Genomic DNA, 23,029 nt, shown 5'->3' with positions numbered 1-23,029 from the left:
TATAGCTGAGATTACTTGACCGTGGGTTTAATTCACAAGAGGCCATGGTGAAGCCAACACCTCCTGTCTCTACCTGGGGAAAAAAGTGGCATTTGTCACTGACTCATAATGACCCAAGGGTATCTTTCATTTTTCTAAACTCAACGGGACTTGGGGGTGTTACCAAGAAATTTCAGGAATGTTACTCTTCAGCCAGATTTCTGTCATTCTGAAACACGTGATACAGGATTACCCTATGAATTACTGCTTTCTGCTGCTTCCTGAGAAAGTGCTGCAAAACCCACTGCGGGATTTTGGGCAGAAAAAGCTCAGCTGGTGGCACCTGGAGGAAATCCTGAGGCAATACCGCCCTCTTGTGGCAAAATAAGAGTTTGCAAATGGTGTAGCCATTTTAAAACGTGAAGCATTTTAAAATGTGAAGCATTCCCACTTAGCACGCCGTTTTTCAAACAAAATTTGTTTCTGTTGACTCTCTCTCCCTCTCCAGTTTCTTCTCCCGGCCTCCATTCTCCTCTTGGGCTCTTCAAAGCCTGACAGACCCCTTGGAACACTTTCATGGCACGTGGGCACGTGTACCCTTCAGTCTTCCCTGAATCCCTCTTATTGCCTTAGAAAATTGCCTATCTAGTTTTATAGAATACATGCTGTCTTGCAACCTTTACACTGTGCATACACATTACACAGCCTGCGTGTAAATAACGGTACTTAGCGATAAGAATCTCCTATAGACTCATGTTGCCAGTTGCCTGGCAGAAAGAAGCCCACGGAAGCCATCTCACCGCTCCAAAAATCTATCACCGTTTTCCTCCGGCGATGGTTCCATGACCTCTCTTTCTGAAACATTCCAGGGTTTGTTCCCACGTCTAATGAAAAATGCCACTTACAGTGGCATGGACCCGCTTCTTCTAGTAGAACCTGCTTGGTTGGTTGAGGAGGAAAACAATATCCATCCCAATGTTCCTTGATGCTCTTGGACAAGCTCAAAGCCAGAGATGCAGAATGACAGCAACTGTGGCTGGGGTAGAGGGACTGATGGTGATGTATTCATTAAACCTCACAATTAGGACCAGCAACAGCACATACTCAATCTATGATCAAAATGACTTCCTCTGAAGATCATGTCATTGTCTCACTAAGGCAGTTCCCTGATGCTGCTGTGAGCTTTATGCAAACCCATGTCCTCCAAGGGTGTTTCAAAAAGTCAGAAGTTTTGAACAATTTTATCTATGCATTTGGTCCTTTTCTCATTGCTAGCCATACACCTTGTAGAAGGAAGTCAAGAAAGACTGTTCAATCTTTCCTTCTCTCACTTTAAACTCTAACATTATTAAGTATTCCACATCTTTAATTATTAATACAAAAGTGGCTTATTGTCTTCAATTCCATTTTAGATTTCCTTTATTTATGATTTCTGTTGTTTTGATTTTTAAGATTTATTCTTGTTATTTTTAATTGTGTGTGTGGATTTGTGTCTGTGTGAGGGCATGTTCATATGAGTGTAGATGCCTCCAGAGGTCAGAGGCATCAGATTCCTGTGAAGCTGTCTTGACAGATAGTTGCTTCCCACCTGAAGTGAGTACTGGGAACTGTACTTGGGTCGAATGCAACAACACTATCTATTCTTACTGATGAGCTACGTCTTCATCCCTATTTTTAATCAATCTATGTTTTTCAAATATTTTTACGGCATCGTGTGTATGACATTTGCATATATGTGTATATATTTATTTGTATGTATTCATGTATGTGAATGTGGGTTCACTCATACTATGGCCCATGTATAGGGATCAGAGGCCAAACTCGGGTACCAATCTGGACCTTCCATCTTGTTTGAGAAAGGGTCTAGTCTGTGACCATAACACCCCGAGAGTTTCAAACCTCTCTGATCTCACAAGCTGATCAGGTGGAGCTCAATGGAAGGGAGACATAGTCTCTTCACTGCTTTCTCCAGGCTACGTGGCTCAAGAAGTTTGAGAGAATCACCATTGCTTCCTAGGTTTTCTGGGGTTACAGATACTCACACTACACGTCTGGCTAAATGTGGGTTCTTGGGATTCAAGCCTGTGGACTCCTCAAGCTTGTACAAGCACTTTTATTCATTGAGCCTGGGGGTTTTCTGCTGAAAGGCTGTTTCCCAGCTTGCCTTGTGGACTATGGAAGTCATTTCTGCTCCTATAAGGGGCAGCATCTTACTTTCCTCTGTGGGGAAAAACATACAAAGTTGTCTGTGCTCATCTGCAGATAAACACAAATTGATTACCGATATGTAGATCACTGCTTTCGGTCTTACAGAGATTCGAATGTCTTTTGGGTGTGAATAATATAGAAAAACTGTTTCATGAGGTTCTATCTCTGCAGGGCAGGCTGGCACTAGAGGTGGAATTTGGCCTGCCTGCCCTAGACCCAAGCATGTTTATTTAAAAGTTTCCTCCAAAGTCTCTGTCCTGGGGCAGGCTAATCGTCTGACTCTGTGACTGCTAGAAAGACAGAAACACAGAACAGCACAAGAAAATACATTTTTCACTTGAGAACAATTAAAAAGTAAACGATTTTCTGCAGAGGTTACAAATGGAAAGGTGTTTAACTCTCTGAACTCCCCCCACTCCATTTTCTTGGTTTTGTTTACTCTCTTTAAAGCTTTTGCTGAAGCTTTTCTTTATTTTAGGATTTGTAAATTCATGGAGTGTGATTCCAAAGGGCTACATAGATAATCTCAATCTACTCTAACATACTGTGTATATAGCAGCAATTCCACTCTTGTTCATGGAAAGGGGATGTGCCTGACGAGCTGACCACATTGTGGTTTTTCTTTTTTCATCCTGGTTGATTACTTAACAGTCATGTGGCTTTTGGCCACCTTTGCAGGTGACATCAGTGTGGAAACATACCACGTGACTTGACTGCCGTCTTGGCTACGGTGATCACATGGAATCTCTCCACTTATCATTGCATCCCCTTCTTTCAAACTAAGGATGCAGCAGTAGACATCCAAGATACTTTGTTTTATATTAAGGAGGCAGTGACAGGGCTGCAAGACATTTTGGATTAGCATGGATTTTTGTATGATGGTATTTGTCTTTAGAATGAAAAATGACTTTTTTTTTTCACGGACAGAACCATGCACAAGTTCTATGTAACATATGTGTGGTGATTAAGGTTTGTAAATTCATTAGGGTCTTTTTTACTATTTTCATTAATATTTTGCTATTTGGAAAAAACTGAGTTACATAAAAACTGTGCTATTTTGTAAAAATATTGTAAAAGGATCTGGAAAATGAGGTACCCAGTCTCTCTATGGACTGTATTAAGGGTTCAAAGTTTACTTTGATGCTAAAGGACCTTTAATTAAAGAATTATTATTTTTTAGGCTCAAAATTGATAAGGATAAAATTGTAAAATCATAATTTTATAGAAGACACCAACTTATTTTAAACTGTTAAGGGTAATTAAAATATACAAGTTTATAGTCAGTAATGCTCAGTATGAATGTAATTCACTTACAGAGACAAGTTCAGAGGGAGAGATTAATTTTTATCTCCCATCATGTAGTAAGTTTCTGCATATGTTGTCAAAATTAAGCCTAAAGCAAGTAATTCAAAGCAAGTTTAAAGTAATCTTAAAGATTATTTAATATAAGATGATATTAAAAATCAAACATATGAAAATGGGCTGTGAAAGACTGGATGTTTGAGGAAGGTTTACAATACTCTTGCATGGCAGCCCCTGATTGGATGGAGACAAGCTTCCAGGTTCTTGTTCCTTATGTAGGAGTGTAATGAAGACACACAGGTAATAAGGTTACCTTATCCTTCTAAAGAACTCTGGTACATGCTTCAGCCAGTTGTACAGTTGCATTTAACTCATTTTAATTTTGGCATAAACGTTTTCATATAACTTTGTCTATTGAAGTTCCTCCACAAAGTTGTTATTACCTCCTGACTTATGTTAAAGATCTTCGCCAACTGTTAAGTTTTATTATGGTCCCTTGGATGGACCCTCTTCTGAGGCACTCTGCTACTCAGCTTATCACCTTCCTGTCATCCTTGAAGCAGGTACCAAGAGATCTATATCCCCCAAACCCCTAAAAGTAGTTTGGGTGACCTCTAAGAGAAGACTACTGGACCATGGACCACCCAACTCATCCATCTTCTTGCCACTCCAGACATTGTTTTGGGAACTTGGAGCTTAAACAGTTCGACTGAAGTCTTCTTGCATTAATTAACACCTCTGCATCACCAGCTCAGGTGAGTTTCACATCCCTCAGGATGAACTTGACTGCTGCAGTACTCCAAGAGAAAGGACTAGAGCTGAGTACTTGGGTGGGCATTTTACTCTCCTCTATGAAGATGATGCTTCCAGGCCAACACATCCTCCCTCATTTGAAATGGGGTCTCGAGACAAGGACCAGAAAAAAAATAATCGACCACAAGTTGATCTCCTACTTTTGGGCTTCTTGTTCCCTCCCACTATGGCTGCCCACTGTGATTACTCTTTCTTCATTATTAGTCTAACACACTGTAGCTACCCTGTTTTTTAAATGTTTTACTTGCTGCTCCTATACCCTAGACCCAAGCAAGATGTTTCGCTCAAGTTGTCTCAGTAGCTTTCACCCGTCAGCATCTCCATTTGTTCTTGAAGCACGTGGGAAAGGACCTTATAAATACCTTGGGGAAACTGACTAGAAGGGACCCTCGCCCCATTCACTCCAGCCAGATGCAATTCTTTACATTAGTCCTCTAGTTTTTCCTGTTGCCCTCCTTAATCTTGTTGCATAGTATTTACAGTTCATTATGGCAGAATATACTTGAAACTGCAATTAACAAACAAAAATAGCGGAACATGAATGGGAAACAGTGGCTTTTTCTTTCTTTTGTTGTTGTTCTTGTTGTTGCTATTTGTGTGTCTGTCCGTGTGTAACCATTGAATTGCAATAAATTTGTGACTGTGAGAAGATCTCTAGTTTAAGCAAAGGCAGTCCTGTTAACTTGGACAGTACTCTCTCCCCCTCTAGTGGTGATACACAGCATAGGAGATTTGCAAAAGGCATTTTCTCCAGAACTCTGGTGAGAAAGGACTGTACACACAGCCTAGGACATTGCACCAAGAATGAGAAGGGAGGAGGTTCAGTTCCCAACCTTCTGTTACATGATTTGTGAACATGAGATTTTGTTTGACCAGCTGCAACTCAATTACTTCTTCTGTTAGAACATCTATTTGGAGGACTGTTATGGTTGCCATAAGAAAACACACTTATTAGCAAATTTATGTAGATGATAATACATGAGATAAAACCCATTTTAGGTTACCTTCCTTTTCTATATAAAATTCAAGAGATACACATATTTAATCAATGAATTTAATCTTGTGGTGGACAGGTTCTTAAGAACCTTTGTGTTTGTCCCTTGGTGCTGAAAGAATTTAGAGAAAAGGTCTGAAAAAAAATGAGAGAGAGCCAATTGACAATGTAAACCTGAACATTTGCTGGGGGAGCCACCCATATAGCCTTCCTGCTGACGAAGGTGAATTCAAATCTAACTGCAAAGGAATTGTCAGACAAATCAAATCCAGAAGGAGAGGGAAAAAAAAAAAAAAAAAAAACAGGCACTGGCCTTTAAAAAGTTACTTGTAGAGGCCCCGGGGTTCTGTTCCCAGCATTCACAAGATTCTCCTCCAATCATCTACACTCCAGCTCCAAGGGTTAATTACCCCCTATTGACCTCAGTGAGCTCCATGCACACACAGAATACACATACACACATGCCGACAAGACATTCTTTGAAGGTTCTTTGGAAAAAAAGAATGCTTGTTTTCACAAAAAAAAAAAAGCAAGGGAAACTATGGAACAAAAACTTGTTGACACACCAGGATTCGATTCTGGATACTTGAAGGACTTCTGAGATTCAAAAATAAGCTTCAATCAGACCTTAGAATTAAATCCTTATCTGTTGAATTTTTAGGTTAGTGTTTAGGGTTTAAAAGGTTATTCTTGATACACTGAAATGAATTATAATGAAAAGAATGTGAGTCTGTCTACTAGCATTCATATTTCTCTAGATTACCAATATTAACATCAAAAGTGAAGAGAGCAGCTGAATGATCTTAGGACGTCCACCCATTTGGGGATCTTTGGAGCTAACTGTTTTCTCCTTTAGTCATGTTAATTGTTTAGTTTAAGGCTCTCTTTTATAATCTTCTTGTCATCTGATCCTTAAGGATTATGCACAAAGGAATGAACATTTGAGTTCTAAGGAAGCAGCTCTTGGCAAGTCACTGAAAATCCTAAGCAGGCCTGTTGCTTCATTACCTAGATGGAAAAAGAAGGACTATTCGAATGATTTCTAGGTTTTCAGAGCTTAGACGTTTGCTCTTCATCCCCTCATGAGTTACCCCTGGTCTTTCCCTCTTCGATGCCTGTTGCTCCCCTGATACTGGTGGCTTGCTTCTAGTTGCACGGACCAATCACATAGCTAATAGATCTTCACTTCTTTGCACACCTGATGTCTGCTGCAATGACCTTGTTTCTTCTCTTGTTAAAGTGTCCATCAAATGTCACTTCCCCCTTCTCTAAAGCTGCACTTGACCACTCTCAGTGACATCTCCAACAGTGGCAATTAATCGCTCTGTCTTCTGTGTCTTTTCTTAATTATACTGAACTGTAAGTGCACACACATGTACACATCATCACTGGGCTCTTCATTAGACTGAAATCCCTCTGAAAATAAGGAGCTGAATCAACTGTTTTTGCAAGCTAAAGTACCTGTACGACAATACGGTGGCAGCAGCTGAATAATGAGAATCTGCTGACTGAATATATGAAAGCCATTTGTAAAGTCCAACATGCTACTGACCATTAATGCAAAGTGTCATTGCATCTACACATGTTAGTTATCAAGGCATGTAGGAAGCTAGGCTAAATAGGAGATAGGGGACCCAAGCAGTAGATAATTTTGCATGAAAATGAATACTTTGTGCACAGGAGTTTAGAATGAGAATCAAAAAAAAAAATGGTCCCAAATTTCTTTTCTTTCCCATGCACTTTTGAAGAGTTTCCAGCTTCAGGTTTCCTGTCTGTGCCATACAAGACTTTGCCATGCGGGTCCCAACATCCTCCAGGGGCTTGCAGCCACCCACCTGGCCTGCCAGAGCACAGTCGAGAAGGAAAAGTAAAAGTGAGACGGCAAAGGATACAGCTTCCTTACTCCCCCTTCTGAGTCTCACTCCACAATCCCATTTCTGAGATGGGGGCTAAAACCCGTCACTCATGCTGGAACCTGGGCAGTTCATCCTTGTTCATAGAGGAGTGGGATAGGGGCAAAGGGCTGCCCCTTTCTGGGTGTTGGTTAGCATGGCCTCTCTGTGAGTCACTAAGAGCAAGAACGGATCCTGACTGTAATCAGGCCAGTGGAGTATCAACCCCCCAAATTGCCTGCCTCTGTGAAGTTTCACTCTTTTTGAATTTTTTGTCTTTAAATTTGACTGCAGTGGTAATCTTAAAACTACTAGAAGCATGTAATTAGAGCATAAGCACACAAGAAGCAAGGGTTCATGTGCCCTGGCACCAGTCCTATAAGGCTGTGACAGAGTTAAATTAAAGGGGGGGGGGGGAACTGGGTCAGAGTGAGGGAGAGGACGGAAGAAAGAAAAATCACAGCTTCAGTAAACTTATCTGTTTAAAAAGTAATATCCTGCACTGAATTATTAAAGGAAAAGTCCTCACTCCACTCTGGGACTGGACAGGTTTCCATACACTTTCATTCACCAATCATCAGAATTAACGAACTTCCCCAAATACATATTTGTATCATTTAAATATAGAATGTCTTTCTCTAATGGCACCAGTAACATGCTATCTTCTTTTGTTGACAAAGCTGATTAAAAATAAACTTCATGTTCAGGAATGAGTCTGATGGAGATTTCTTTCCTCTGTGAATTGTTGCATTGTGTTACCTCTCTCAGCGGGCACTGCGTTTCTATTATCTCCCTGGCTTTTCTTGGTCACCATCAGCAAGCAAATGAACACCTCCATTTACTAGCTGATGGAGGGATACGTGAGAATTATGAGAGCCGCTGTCTAGAGTCTTTGTGTTTCTATCAATCATTATCACAGCACATAGCAGGCTTATCTGTTACACCTTTACCATGAATCATTTCTTCAGTGAGTACTAAGACAACTAGAATGTTCTAACTTGGAAATATATATTCCCTTCCTAAAGGAACCTGCAATCTAATGCAAATGTTTATGGCTACTGCATCTGTGGAGTTCAAAAATGACTTTATGGAAAAATGAAAATGCTACTATAATAATGTGATCTCTCTCTCCCATGCCTCTCCCCCGTCTGGGTGGGTGTCCCCACCCATGTAATAGCTGACACATGTTTGTAAATTTAATACTCTGATAGTAAAGAAATTCAGCAAAAATTTCCCATGTTCTTTGTTTGCATACAAGAACTTAGGTCACATACGTCAGGAGTAGTAGTGGTCTTCGTAAATACTGACACAGTTACCCAATCAGAAATAAAGGAACTGTTCCAAGCCTATAAGACCCATGGTCAGGTCTTGAGATGGAAAACATTAAAAATGAAGAGTGTATTTTATCAGAGACAACAGAAATAGGACCTAAAAGGGAAAGGGGGGCTTCTCTTATAAACCTGGAAAGGGGCTTCATTAACAGGGACCACTTGAGTAAAACAAGAAGCCACAGCCATCAAGGGCAGGATGATGGATATGGGTGGGTGAAAGCACAGAGGAGAACCCGTCAGAGAAATCCTCTCAAATAAAAGAAAACATCTGACTCATATCATTTGGGGGAGGCAACCTGATTTAATTCAACATACTGTACTTGATAGAAAGCATGGATGAGCCATCAATTAAAAAGTGTTAAGTACATCATGGCTTCTTAACTGCACTCCACAGAGAAAAAGGAGGGAGGGAGATATGAAGACAGACAGAGAGAGAGATGAGTGTGGCCCGCTTTCTTCAGGCTTCAGGATTTGGTCTATTAGCGTGACAAGCCTCTTCAATGGACACATCTATGACCTAAAGTGGCATCCTTCAGCCAGTGTTTACTACAAGGTCATTTATGATCATGAAGAAAAGAAGGAAGACATACCTAACATAGCAGGAACGTCTTCCTTGATGGCAGATGGCATTTGACTCTGAACAGAGGCTGAATGGTTTCTCATGTCAACGCTAGGAGAAGGTTCCCAGAAGCGAGGGCTGTGCAACCTTTATAAACGCCCTGAAGTGTAAAAAGCTGAAAAAGATTACCTGATAGAGTGTGTGCAGTGGGCACAAGGAGAAGTGGAAGGATATGAAGAAGTGGTGGGAAATTTAGCTGAACAAGACCAGGACCAACTCACTGAGTCCTTGAAATCCTTTGGATAGTACATCTTCTGCACTGTGGTGACGGGCAGCTCCACAGAATGTCCCACAGGGATGAACACATATCACATATAATCACTCTTTTATAGGAGTAAAAAACTTATCTGGAATCAAGATTGGAGTAGAAGAAAAGGACTAGAAATACTAGTCCTTCTATAAGACTGCACAGCTGTCTTCCAAAATACATCTGGATTCAAGAGAAAGAAATCCAAAGCACCATACTAGCAGTGTGGTTCGTCCCTCTCCTGACCTCCTGCCCAATGAGTGTCTTATTCTCTTGATGCCTATACTAAGAAGAGATTATTCTCTTCATTTCTGTGCTCAAAAGAAAAATGATCAAGGGAGCCGCATGATGATCAAATGAATGTCAGAAAAAGAACTTTGCTGCTTTCTAACCTCCACGGCTAAGACGTGCTTTCAAATCCATTATCTTACTGTGTAAGAATTCACAAATCCAAACACTTGGGGATTCTACAAGCTTGGCAAAACCAAGATGGAGTGTGAATGTCTGGACTCCCCTAGGGTTCCCTGTTTGATTATTTAGGCTTTTCTTGGTAAATGGCACAGATTGGGGATCTACCTAGAGTTCACTTGAAAGATAAGTAACTTTGGCTCCCTGGGTTTTTCTGGAAAGCCTCATTCCCTTTCATATGCAAAAATGATGGTGTCAGGTAGGATTACTCTTGACACTCTGTGGTCCTTCAAATGACTTTCTCGTTTTTCTAGGAACAGAGCCATTAAAAGCAGCATTTCAAATACCAAATACCATTCCTGTCAAAATAGCTGACAACCAGGGATTATTAACCAGCTCGAATGCAGCCTTTGCTTCACAAAAACAACTGCTTTGAACTGACAGTATGGCTATTTTTCCCCCTTTAAAGTGTCTGTTTATGGGATTTCTGTAGAAATCCACAAATCAGGTAACCCTTAGTGAATACATTAATGTCTGTTATATGTTGTTGGCTAAATCTGTACTCACTCCCCTGAAGCTGATACTCTCAGGTCCAGATGTAAGAGGGGGTGCACATTGTTTTCCTAATGTGCAGTGTACTGGGTGTGCTCAAGGTGTACTCTTCAGAGGCATGCACACTCATGTACATATGCATGTTCACTTATGCACACCCATACCAGCACATGTCCATTTATGCATACTTATAGATACATACGCATGTATGTGTGTGAACTGGCACACACTCAAAGCTCACACCCACTTGGATGAGCCCTTAGGTATCCTTTCTACATAAGTCAGAAGTTCTTCCTAACACGGATCTGTCCTCCACAAGACAGTGTGGCAAACAGTAAGTGACACCTGACTCTCCTCTAGCTGTCAAATAATTCATGTGTCAACAGTCTTAGAGATCACAGGGGGTAGATGCCATCTGTATGATCAGCAGCTTGTAAAACTATAAACTAAACCTACAGGACTCCGACTACTGGTCAACAGAATGTGATCTGAATCATAGCTCTGACCCTGGAAAGGAGGCATGATATTTGAACTTCTTGAATCTTTGTTAATGGGTAGAAATTTACACGATTGCTCTCTAGCCAATGGCTTTCTGATTTCAAGTACATCATGATCCCCCTTCACAAGAGTCAGTTTAAAAGGGTCTACCAGCTGCCTACTTGGGTAGCAAAATGCCCCAAAAGAAATGCTGTAGGCTCTACAGACTTTAGGGACTGTCTAAAGTCAACTGTAGTGGTTAGAATAAAATAGCACCCAGTGTCTCAGGTATTTGAATGTTTGGTCCCCAGCTGGTGGCACTGTTTGGGGAGGCTTAGTAGGCATGGTCCTGCCGAAAGAAGTATAATATTGGGAACAGAAATTGAGGAGTCAGCCGCATGTCCTTCCTAGTTTACTCTCTCTTCTTGCTTGTAGTTCAATAGGTAAGCACTCGGCAACCTCATCTAACTGGCTACTGTTTGCCATGCTTCTTTGCCAAAATAGACTCTTATCTCTCTAGACCCATAAGCCCAAATAAGTCCTTCTTTCTATGAGTTGCCTTGGTTATGGTATTTTATCATTACAATAGAAGAGTAACTAATACATCCGCCTAAAATATAAATGGAAGCAATGGTCACTGTGGCCATCATTCACATCATACACTTCCATCCCTTTCTTCTGCAACAATGTCTGTCTTTTACACCTTACTCTTTGTGTCCCTTCTGAATTCTCTCAAGGAGAACACAAGAGTGAGGACCCAAAGAGAGTTACATTGGCAACCTCATTTCACTCTTGAGGATCCTAAGTCATAGGCAGGACACTACTTGGTTAAAGTCTTGGTGAAATTCTTCCTCTCCTAAATTCTCATTAAGAGTGATGAACTCTAAGGGCAAGACCAAGAAAATCTGTATTTTTATTAAGCAGATGAGCAAAGGAGAGTGTGAAGAACAACTGGAAAAGGAAGTGTAAAGAAGGCAGCTATGTGGGAGGCCTGGCTAAATTTAATAGAAAGGCCTGGGCTTGCACCTTGGCAGGGTAGACTAGTCTCAGAAGTAGAACTAGCAGAGATCCTCTAGCTTTAGCTTCCTTACTAATAGACATACAATGTCTGCTTAATAGATTTAAGAGTACAAAGTACTGATCTTTTATGATACGGATATTCTTGTGGGACAATGGTCTATATCCTGTCAATTATATTTTAAATAAATGCTGATTGGCTGTTGGCCAGTATAGGTGGGACAACCAGGCAGGAAATAGAGGCAGGGCGAAAAGAACAGGAGAATTCTGGGAAGAAGGAAGCTTGGTCTGCAGTCCTGACCCAGCCACAGAAGAAGCAAGATATGACTGCCTCGCTGAATAAGGTACCAATCCATGTGGTTAAAAAGACAAGAATAATGGGCTAATATAAGAGTTAATAAAAAACCTGAGTTAATGGGCCAATCGGTTTACAACTAATGTAGATCTCTGTGTGATTTCTTTGGGACTTAATGACTGCAGGAACCAGGCAGGACAGAAACCCAGTCAACAGGATATGCTAATATAGAATTCTGAGAATGGTGGCCATTGCAGGAAGAACACAAATGTTGATTTAGATAGCTGCTTCATTTGGAGTGCTGCTTCAACCTGAGGGGCCATATTCATTTGTAGCTCAGACTAAAGGGGGATAGCTAGAAGTTTCTGTGTTTCTTCAGAAATACATGCAGTGTATGACAGTATTTTTTTTTTACTCAAATAAAGCAAAAGCAATGGTTCTTACCCTGAGGGTCGTGACCTCTTTTTGGGGAGAGTGTCTCATGTCAGATATTTACATTATAATTCATAACAGTGGCAAACTTACAGCTATGAAGCAGCAATGAAATAATTTTGTGTTTGGGGGGTCACCACACCACGAGGAGCTGTACTAAAGGGCCACTGCATTAGGAAGGTTGAGAACCAGTGAAATAAAGTGCAGTGCGACTGTGAGCTAGCATCAGTGTACAAACATTTCCTCCTGCTCCACTGGCCCCCTAAGTCGGAGGCAAACTTACCCACTTCTTTTTTAAAAGGGAAAACTCTTGGGCTACTCCTTTCAAAGCTATTACTGGCAAAAAAAAAAAAATCAGGAAAATATTCTTCCATTTGTTGAATTAAGCTTTTGTTTTTAACTGCAATTTATTTCCATCTGTGGGAAAAGGGTAACTTTTTTTGTTGACCCTCAGTTTAGATACAGATGATTAGAATGAATGGAAGATGTCATTAATCCCGGTGAAATCAGCTTCATTTATTCATAAAGATGCATAGCACTTGGAGGACATTAGATGTGACTGCTTATTTTCCCCCTACCCAAAAGGTGTATTTGAAAGTTAGGCAGTAAATCTCTAACATAAACCCGCTTTGAAGTGCAGGTTTGTAGTATACACTTCAGTTGCTAGGGGGAGCCATGTATCCACTTAATTTGTTAACTTGCTCCAAGCCATGCAGGCAGGTCTGTTGAAGTCCCATTCATTTCAGTCGTTAAATGTGTCTTCTACAACGTGCATGGATGTTTTTGAAGAGAACAAGGTATTCGAAACCACAGAGTGGTAGATTTCAAGACAAATTCTAACCTTAGCAAAAATGTGTCCCATATCTCTGCGTCTTTTGCCCTACCTATATATATAGTTGTAGTATTTTCATTGCATCTGGTTATCATTTAATTCAAATAGGACAATAAATAAGATTAGATGGCAGGTGAGCTGAAATTACACCTGTGGTTAATTTACACATACTTTGTATCCAAATCACACTTAAGTACGAGACAAGAAAACGTCATTATTGTCTAGCAAATTTGGAGTGTATACTCTCTCCCAGTTCTATATAAGGCTGGTAATACTGGAAAAAAAACAAGCAATCCCTCTGTATCCACCATGTTTGTAATGTCACTGGTTAGAAGTCCTCCCCTTAGAATTTTCCAGCAAGTAGGAAAACTGAATTAGTGGGAGGGTAAAATGATGTACGGGAAGAACAGAAAGAACTAGTAATTTCGTAGCAGTTATTACTTACATAGGTAATACATATGTAATTCATATACAATATATATATATATATATATATGAAGTCACTTTGATTCTCAACAATATTACTAATCAACCAATACATCCAATACTTTATAGATATTGCAAACAGGCTCAGAAAAAAAATGTGACACACTTGAGTGTTTCAGATCTAGCATAGGCTCTAGGATCCCATAAGCAAACAAAATCAAACATACAAAGAAAAGCCTCAGAAGGGGCTGTGTCTGCCACCTCACACTAGCGCTCAGTTGCAGTGTAAGGGCACCCATCTGAGAGCACACAGTACAGGGATGCTTTGCACATGCCTGTGAGAATCCTGTGTGCCAGAAGCAGAGATGACAATGAATGTCTCAGGGCTGTGACTGTGCAAACTCCACTTCAGATCCTCCTGTACCTGCTGGGCGTTTCACACAGTAAAGAATACTCTTCAGTTCCTTTGTAATTTTTCCTAGTTACTTGTATTGATAGATTTGACTTCAGACCATAAAGGTATAGAGGACACATCCTGCTCCGGAGGACCAAAGCACCAGGTAGCAGACACTCCCAGCGTCCTCGGATTTAATTGCCCCCTGATGGGTTGAAGTCTTCTTAGATAAAGCTCAAAATCATGTTACAGTGTCTCATACCCAGAAGCGACAGAGAGCAGACCGTTGGGACCAGCATGAGTTTGTTTGTTTTATTTAGCTCAGTAATAGATTTCCTAAGATGCTGCTTATGAGTGCTGGACTCAAAAAGTCCAGCCTCTAACTATCTTTTACGTAAAGCATTCAAATTTAGTGACCATGCAATATCTAAATTGTAAATATCCAATGACACAGTGGTTCATAAAATATAATCAGAATCCCCATCATCTGAATTCCTTGCAGGGATGTAGAAATTAAATAATTCCAACATTTCAAGATCCAGCTGCCATTTAAAGGCATTTTTTCCTTTATTTAACTCTGGCATTAATTAAATAGTATAGAGAGCTCTACAGAAAATCAAAGCCTCATATTTTCAAACAATCAGACAGAACTATTGAGATCACATATAAGATAATGGAGATTTTTCTCCTTGCATTATGCTAATACACCATCATCATAATGCATGGTTACAGGTTAGTTTATTCACCAGTAGTCCTATGACTAACATTAATTTATTTCATACTTCCCAGTGCTAGAAATTCCCACATTCAATAAACTTCATTGAAATAAGCATTATTTCTGTGAGATGATCTTTGCTACTAAAATTTCTTTTTCAATTTGAAGTTAGTACAGATAAACTTTTCCCCAACACGAGGTGACTTTGTGTATTGTTTGTGACTGTTTTCCATGCCCCCTATTTAGGTTTTTCTGTATTTAGAAATACATGCTGGACTGACCTCAAGGTACACTAACATGAACAACAGATACTGTAGGCCAAGTCTCCTGCATGGCCCATAGGAATCTCTGTTGTGAGGAAGCTTGGTGTTTGGTATGAGGTCAGCTTGGGCTGCTGAAAAACCTATTCTCTTTTGGCCATTCTTCTGTTACCCTATTAGTTAACCATAAGCTTACAACCAGACAAATAACCGTAAGCCACACATCACCAGACAATTGGGCTACAGAGAGTTTCCTGACTGTGTGTTGGAAGGGACTGATCTGCATATCACAGTCGTCAATAGTTTTACAAAGTTTGAGAGACAGTAGAGAAGGGGATTCTTCTGTCACACTGTGACTCAGAGGCAAGTGTCCCCACCCCACATATCCTGTAAACCTTAAGATGTAAACCTTAAAAATTTTAGATGGCTCCATTTACTTACTCCATTTACAAAGGCCTTTAGTGGTTTAAATTAAGACACAAAGAACCCTAAATGATACTTGAGACGCACCTGAGAGAGACAAGTGTTTGGAGATATTCATGTATTCACAAAGTAAGCACTGTGCACAGTTCAGTCAGACAAAAATACCAAGAACCATAATGTTTCTCATTATAAAAAGCAATTATGCTTAGGTATGGCTTTAAAAGAACCTGACATTTAATGTATTTGATGAATGTGCAGTGTGCTGACGAGTGCTGGGTAGCGTCCTAGAGGGTCTCTTCATTAGGTTTATAATGTCCCCTTTCATCAGAGAACCATGAATGCAAATGCAAGAGCTGGGAAGCAGAGCATCTACTCCAAAATGGCACTGTCCTGCTTACTACCCACAATACCTCACGGCAGAAATAACTAAACCTCACCAATTAAGTTAAGGTATTGGTTTCCAATCGGCTGAGTTACAAAATGATCTTTATGTGTAGTGATTGTCCTTGTCTTGAACTCACATTCACAGCCATGCATCCAAATGAACATCAAAAGGACATCTTATGCTCTAAAGGAATAAATGGTATTTTAGCTGATGCCTTTATTTTTTATCTCTTTTCTCCAAGTGATAATGAAGATCTCATTTGCCATGCATAGACACTTACATTCCCTTTTCTGAGAACGTTTCTGATATCGTTGGTTAAAGAGAGAAATGCCATTTCTTTACAAGGTTGTCCTATTAATCTACAGCTGTTGGTAAATATCTAAGTTATCCGGTTAGCTAATTTGTTTCTATGGCCTAAGAATGAAGAAAGACTAGCTGCCACATTCAATCCAAAGGAGTCGATAGATATATGAATATTTATAAGAACATCAATATTGACATGGTCTTACAGTCATGCTTGAAGCTAAATAAAAATCTGAGTAAATTACCACAAATATCACAGTATAGTAGGATAAGAGTTAAAATATATGTACAGATCCATTGACAACATCTGTGCAAATATTGTGGACAAAACATTTAAAAGAAATTTACACAAAAAGTAGATAAATTTATCAAATATTGATAAATTTTCAGAGACAGTATAAAAGTACACAGAACATGGAAAAGAGAACGAATTTTTTTTTAAAGTAGCCACTATGCCCATACATAGAGTGCACATTAACTACATTGATAATTCAGAATGATGAAAATCAGAGACAAAAACGATTTGGTAACAAACAGCAAAGAAAGTTTCACCAATCACAGAGAAGAATGACATTCTCTTGGGAGATGAAAACACAGATGCCGAGCCCCTCCCCTCCCCATCCACACAGAGAGAAATCAAAGCAAACTCAAACGTTGTCTACAGCCACACAGGACAGACAGGTGGGAGGCATTTGGTATGTTGCGTCACAGGGAGTCAATCACGATTGGCTAACGATGATGGTACCTGGCTCTGTTGTAGGTCACTGGCTTGTCTGAGAGGAGTCACTGAAGGAGGAGGAACTCCTGATGTAGATGCAGACCGGCCAAGCTTGCAGCTTACTTTAGGTTCTGTGAACAAGGAGGAGACAAAACAGTAGCTGAGAAACATCTGAGTTGGTGGGTTGGAGCTCTCCTGGTGTGCTGCATGTGGACATATACAAAATACTTCTGGCGTTGTCTAATAATTACGCCAGGGATAAAGATTTTCATAACTACTTGTTCTCTAAGGCGCTTTATTCAAAGCCGAGTTTCCATGGAGTAGAGGCAGAATCCCTTCAAGCACAGGCTGTGTTCCCCTGCACAATCAACTACAATTAGTTTCCATGGAAGAAAACCACCCCATTCAGGAGTAAAACAAGTGACTCTTTTTTAGCTCATCTTTAGTTTTGGCTCCTAGGAATCCATGACCCCAAAATGTCTTATCTACCCTCTCCAAGTAACTCCTCTCCTTTTTTATTTCTCTCTCTTCCTCCCTCCCTTCTTCTCATTCTTCCTCTCTCCTCTGATCCCCTTTTCTTTTTCCCTCCACCTATTCCTCCCTCCTTCTTTCCCTCCTTTCATATTTCTATGACTATGTTTATCATGCATTTAATATAACACTGTTTTCAACTTCTCTCCATTTTCTTTCTACAGGCTGACTGATAGATTTGGTGTGTGTGTATGTGCATGTGTGTGTGCATGTGTGTGTGTGTGTGTGTGCATGTGTGTGTGTGTGTGTGTGTGTGTATGCATGCGCGTGTGCGAGTGTTTGGAGTATGCACATGGCATGGAGTGTACATGAGTGGAAGACAGAGAAGACACCTTATAGGAATCAGTTCAGTTTCTACAATTGCCAGCAATTTTCTTTCCCACTAGGAAATCTTATAGCCCCTCCATTCATTTTTAGCTTTACAATCATCTTCTGAATCATTTGCAATCTTTTGGGTAATCATTTTATACCTACCATGTAAAATGAACCAGATTGAGCACAGTGACCACAATCTTTCTCTTGCCCTGAAAGGGTTCTCCTTCTCTTTTGAGGAATGCAGACCCTACACAGCAATCAGGCATCTGATTCATGACAAGCAGCTGTGATGAGTCTCCCGAATGCCTACTATAGCCCAGCCCCAAACATGGTGCAAAGGATGTGTGGTGAAGACATTGAGTATCCATACTCCAAGGAACTTCATTCTTTTTCACAGGAGGCAAATGCTGCATCTATACTCATTTGGTGGTAGTTTGGAAAGGAATAATGTGTGTCCCTGGTGGACATTGGCTTTTATTATCCCTGAAAAAACAGATGCCCATATATGTACTGCATACACGCATGCTTGCATACATATGTGCAGTGAACTTACCTCTATTTCCCTTCTATATTTAGTGAAACTGACTATATTCCTCTCTCGTCTTTCCATCTACTGCCTGCACATCCTCCTCTTTCTCCATCCTGTCCTGATTGCTCTCTCTTTGTCCTTCTATTCCACACAGGGCAGCATTTCTTGCCTTCTGGCAATTTCTCCTTCAGTCACATACAAGATCTAAAGGTCTGTTCTCTCCATGTGCTCTTGTTTGGTCCTGGGGCTCAGTGCCTCTGCACAGCAGGCCATTCTCATGCCTCTAAAAGAAAAGCCCAGTTCCCTAATGTCTTACACTCATCTCCTGCTTCCCTCCAACCCGCATTTCCCAATGCATAGCAAGATTACTGCTTCCATTTTCCTGGAAAAATGGTGGACATTTTCAGCTCCTTGCCCCCCCCCCACTTTATGTACATGAATAGTCTGGTTAGAACTTTAATTTTACTTTACAAAATCATCTCTTGTTTGTTTTATTCTTACCTCTGAGATCTTCTTACTGGCTCCCATAATATCTATACTCAAAACAACCTTGGAATCCATGCTAGACCGAATTTCCTAGATTGTCGTTGACTTACCTCTCTATTTAAATATTTGCAATGATCCCATATTAATGTTAAAAAATAAAAATTACTTCAGAAACCCTCTGCAATCTGATACCATTTAGTAATGTCTACTCTTTGGTCCTTTATCCCCTGCTTTCTAGAACATAGACAATTCTTTCTCTGCTCATAGATGCACCATGATCTGCCTCTACCCTTACCCTCACATTCTTCCCATGCATCAACTTTCCATTAAATCAGGTCTCACTGTTTGCTAAGACTGTAAACCATCCTTTGATCTTGCTTTCATTCCCATCTTCCAAATTTACTTAGTGTGTATTCAGTGCTTACTACTTTTGAGCATTTTTCCAGTTGGAAAGGACCATAAAGTAGATGTTTAAAATTATTATATATTTTTCTATCATAGAAGATACTCTGACTTTTTAAGATGAGGTCAGCACATCTTCTAAAACCAATCAAATAACACAGATTATGCTGTAAGACCTGGATCTGAGGTCTACATCTACCCCACATTAAGGCAATAATTCTCACTCAAGGGGCTACCACCCTCTAGCGCTCATATCAGAAAACTTTAGCTTGGTGTGTGTGATTTGAATTGAGGGCATTTGAGTGAGTATATTATACATTGCCTATATTATATGAGGACATAGCTAAAATGTCACTGTCATTTACAGTCTAACCTAATTTACCAGGAAGCACAAATCCTTGGCTGAACTAATAAGGTAATATCAGTTTTTATCACATGAAATCGCAGATAAAGCCTCCATCAGATTCCTGGTCAATTAGGTCTCTACAAGAAACCAGTGAGTGTCTATTTCCCATTACTGGCTTAGGATATCTGATGAGACATTTCAATATATTTTTCTTATGATAAGATCTTGCATACGATTTGTTTACTTCAAGGTTCCTTTCAAGATTATATTGATGATATTATCTGATAAAAAGCAACTGCCTGAACTTTTATACTGTCTAACGTAACCTAGGATTAATTTCCATTCCTGAGGTTTTCAGTCCAGCCTTGACTTAATTACCATCTTCTCAATATAGTCATTGATCGCTCTATTTGCAGAGCACATATCGGTACCGTCCAATCAGATGCCAGATTTCACTGTGAACAGGGAAGCCTTGCTTTGCCCCTGGAAGTCAATTCAGATCATGCTAGGGGTGTTTAGCCTGCTTATACATGTAGACCATCTGCAACCCACTGCACATAGCAATTTATACTACTTGCAAGACACCCTATCGACCAACTCTGGAGTCAGGTCACCCAACAAGCAAATGTTTGATACTAGTTTACATCATGTGGGTTATGACTCTACATGCGGATTTAGACTGAGATTATTTCCATAAATCATTATGTCTGCATGTATACATGTAGACACGCACACACACACACACACACACACACACACTATTCCTATCACACACACACCAACATTTACACACATGTGAAGCAACACTCATTTTTTTTAATGGTTTGAGTTTTATTCCTCATTTTGGCTCCAATTGATGGCCTATAGCTCCAATGCACTTGGAGTTTGTTGTGTTGTTTATGAGAGAAGATAGATGCCACAAACGCTTATATATCTGAGATTTCTGGGAAAAGAGAATCACACAACCTGAAAAACTTAGAAAAATTTTCATTGTTACTTTCTTTCTTAGAGATTGTCTAGGCTATGACATCAAAATAAAACCGTCCAAATTTCTAATAGTCAAAAACAAAAGACTATCTCAGGCTTAAACAATATATACCTAAGTTTTCTCTCCAATTAGAGTTTTAGGTTTTGGGGGCTCATTTGGAATTTGGGAGTTCAAAAAAGCAATAAACCCATGCCTGAGAAGAAATGTAACATAGAGCTGTCTGACTTCAAGAACATTCATTCCATCAAGAGGTTAATCGTGAGATAGAGGACAGCTAGTCTTTTTATTACCTAGAAAAATGAGCTTTTCCTTTGAAAAGTCTACCAATAATTCTCCACAAGAGAGGCAGATGTTGCTTGTGAAATGACAGTGAAGACCAGTTATAAGGAGGAGAAGAACAAGAGCAATATAGGTGTTTCAAAAACAGACACAGAAGAAGCCAGGAACTTCAAAAGAGGAAGAAAAAGAAGGAGGTTACAGGTCATAACCACAAGGAATTTCCATGTCAATAATAACCCACTTCCCCCATTTCAGTTCTCAGTGAATTAAAAAACTCATTAGTTCTTATTAGTTTTTATGTTTCAAAAAACAAAGCAAGCAAACAAACAAACAAAAAACCCAACAGTCATTTCTCATCTTCCCCTTATAAGGGGAAACGGATTTCTGTTCTTGACTGTGTCCCTGAACACCGATATAGGAGAAGCTCTAAGAGGAGGCACCTGTTTGTCGTGGAATGCTGGTCCCTGTTTTCAGAAAGACAAACTACTACCTGCCCTATCTTTAGAGATGAGTACATTTTCTCCAAAATGAATGAATGAATGAATAAATAAATAGATAATAAAAGATCTCACTTTCATCTAGCATCAAAGAAGAAAAACAAGTCAAATGTGGGCACCCACCCATCACACCTCTGTTTTGATGTTCCTTCCAGCAGAACATGTCCTAACAGACACATGTCCTGGTTCCCAAGTTAGCGCTGCTCCTCAAAGCTGCCAATCAAGGGCTCAGAACTGCACCGTAGTTAGACTGTAGCCTGTCCCCCAGTGCATCAAATTGTGCTTACGACAGACTTGTATTTCTGTATAAGATATAATTATGTAAGTCATTTGAGATAAATTGGCAGCTTAATAATTGTGGGAACCTGTGACATGTTCCAAAGACATTTAAAACTTTTGTAACCTATCATGGCAAAAATATTAAGATGACCTAAAGCTATGAACTAAATTTGATTTTCACACATGAATGCATGTGCACACACTTATTAATGAATTTTAATAATTTATTTTTAATTAGTGAGTTTCAATTAATCCTATTAACATGTAATTGGCTACTAAACTGGTCCTGAACTCATGAGCCTCTGATTTCACCATCCTCAGTTTGAGATTTTTAAATGTGGGCAACAAACCTAGCATCATATACAAAATCACTGAAAGATCTAGTCTAGAAAAACTTTGCAAGCATAACGGCATCTTTTTGTTTGTAAATTTAATAACTCCACCCCTTGTAACATTTTGCTTGGTTGTTACATTTTTCTTATTGTTAACACAGCAGGATTGTTTGTGTATGTGTGCATGTGTGTTCATCCATCTGTCTGCCTATCCATCCATCCATCCATCCATCCATGTGCACATGAGTATACAGGAGTATGTAGTGAGTGTGCACATATGTGTATGCATGCGGAAGTAAAAGGACAGCCTCATTTGTACCTCAGGTGCTTTCCACTTTATTTATTTATTTAGAGTCCTTTACTGCCCTGGAGGTCACTCATTAGCTCAGGCTGGGTGTCTAGGAAGCCTTAGAGGTTATCCTCTCTCGACCCCCAAGTTCTGGGATTATAGGTGCAGATCACTATACCATCTTTTATTTTGCATGGGTTCTGGGGGTCAAACTTAGGTCCTGATGCTTATGTGACAGCCATCTTCATGACTGTCTTAGGTCATGTCTTAGATGTCTTATGTCATCTTCATGACCTTCTAAGTATGCATTTTCTTCTCAATAACAGATATTTTTGTAGATCTCTGAGCAGGTGATAGGCCCGAGTGCTAAGGCTATGGACCTGAAGGGAAGACAAATCTGAAACTGCTATCATCGTTTTTGTGACTATGAACATTTGGAAAAATATCAGCAACGTATAAAAATCTATCATGAAAGAAGATATGTCTCTTCCTAGTTTTCCAAGGAATTTTCCTCCAATGGGACAAGAGAGACCTGTGCAGTTGTGAATGACTGCCGGTGTCCTGAACCAGCTAGTTGCAGTGTTCTGGGAAGGGTTGAGTAATACAGTCACTCTACTGAAATGAAATAAAAAATGGAATTTATGCCCTGGCAATGCTGAAACATGCATTGGCAGCCCATACATGGTAGTTCTGTTGAACTTGTCCATATTGGGTTTCATAGTCTAAGTGGATGA

The 23,029-nt window shown here is 39.9% G+C and overlaps 1 protein-coding gene across 1 annotated transcript in view; it reads right to left on the bottom strand.

Moving 5' to 3' along the window:
- The window catches only part of Nyap2 (neuronal tyrosine-phosphorylated phosphoinositide-3-kinase adaptor 2), a 251,709-nt gene that overhangs the window by 23,666 nt on the left and 205,014 nt on the right, over positions 1–23,029 (bottom strand). The window contains exon 7 of the mRNA XM_085697751.2: positions 17,050–17,153. Within this exon, the coding sequence (XP_085553877.2) occupies positions 17,050–17,153 (104 nt within the window). The remainder of the gene's footprint in view (positions 1–17,049; positions 17,154–23,029) is intronic.

The sequence above is a fragment of the Myodes glareolus genome, chromosome 1, assembly GCF_982192425.1.
Source record: "Myodes glareolus chromosome 1, mMyoGla1.1, whole genome shotgun sequence".
Taxonomy (NCBI): domain Eukaryota; kingdom Metazoa; phylum Chordata; class Mammalia; order Rodentia; family Cricetidae; genus Myodes; species Myodes glareolus.
Note: the sequence above shows the minus strand (reverse complement) of the source record. Positions and strands in the feature narration are given on the sequence as shown.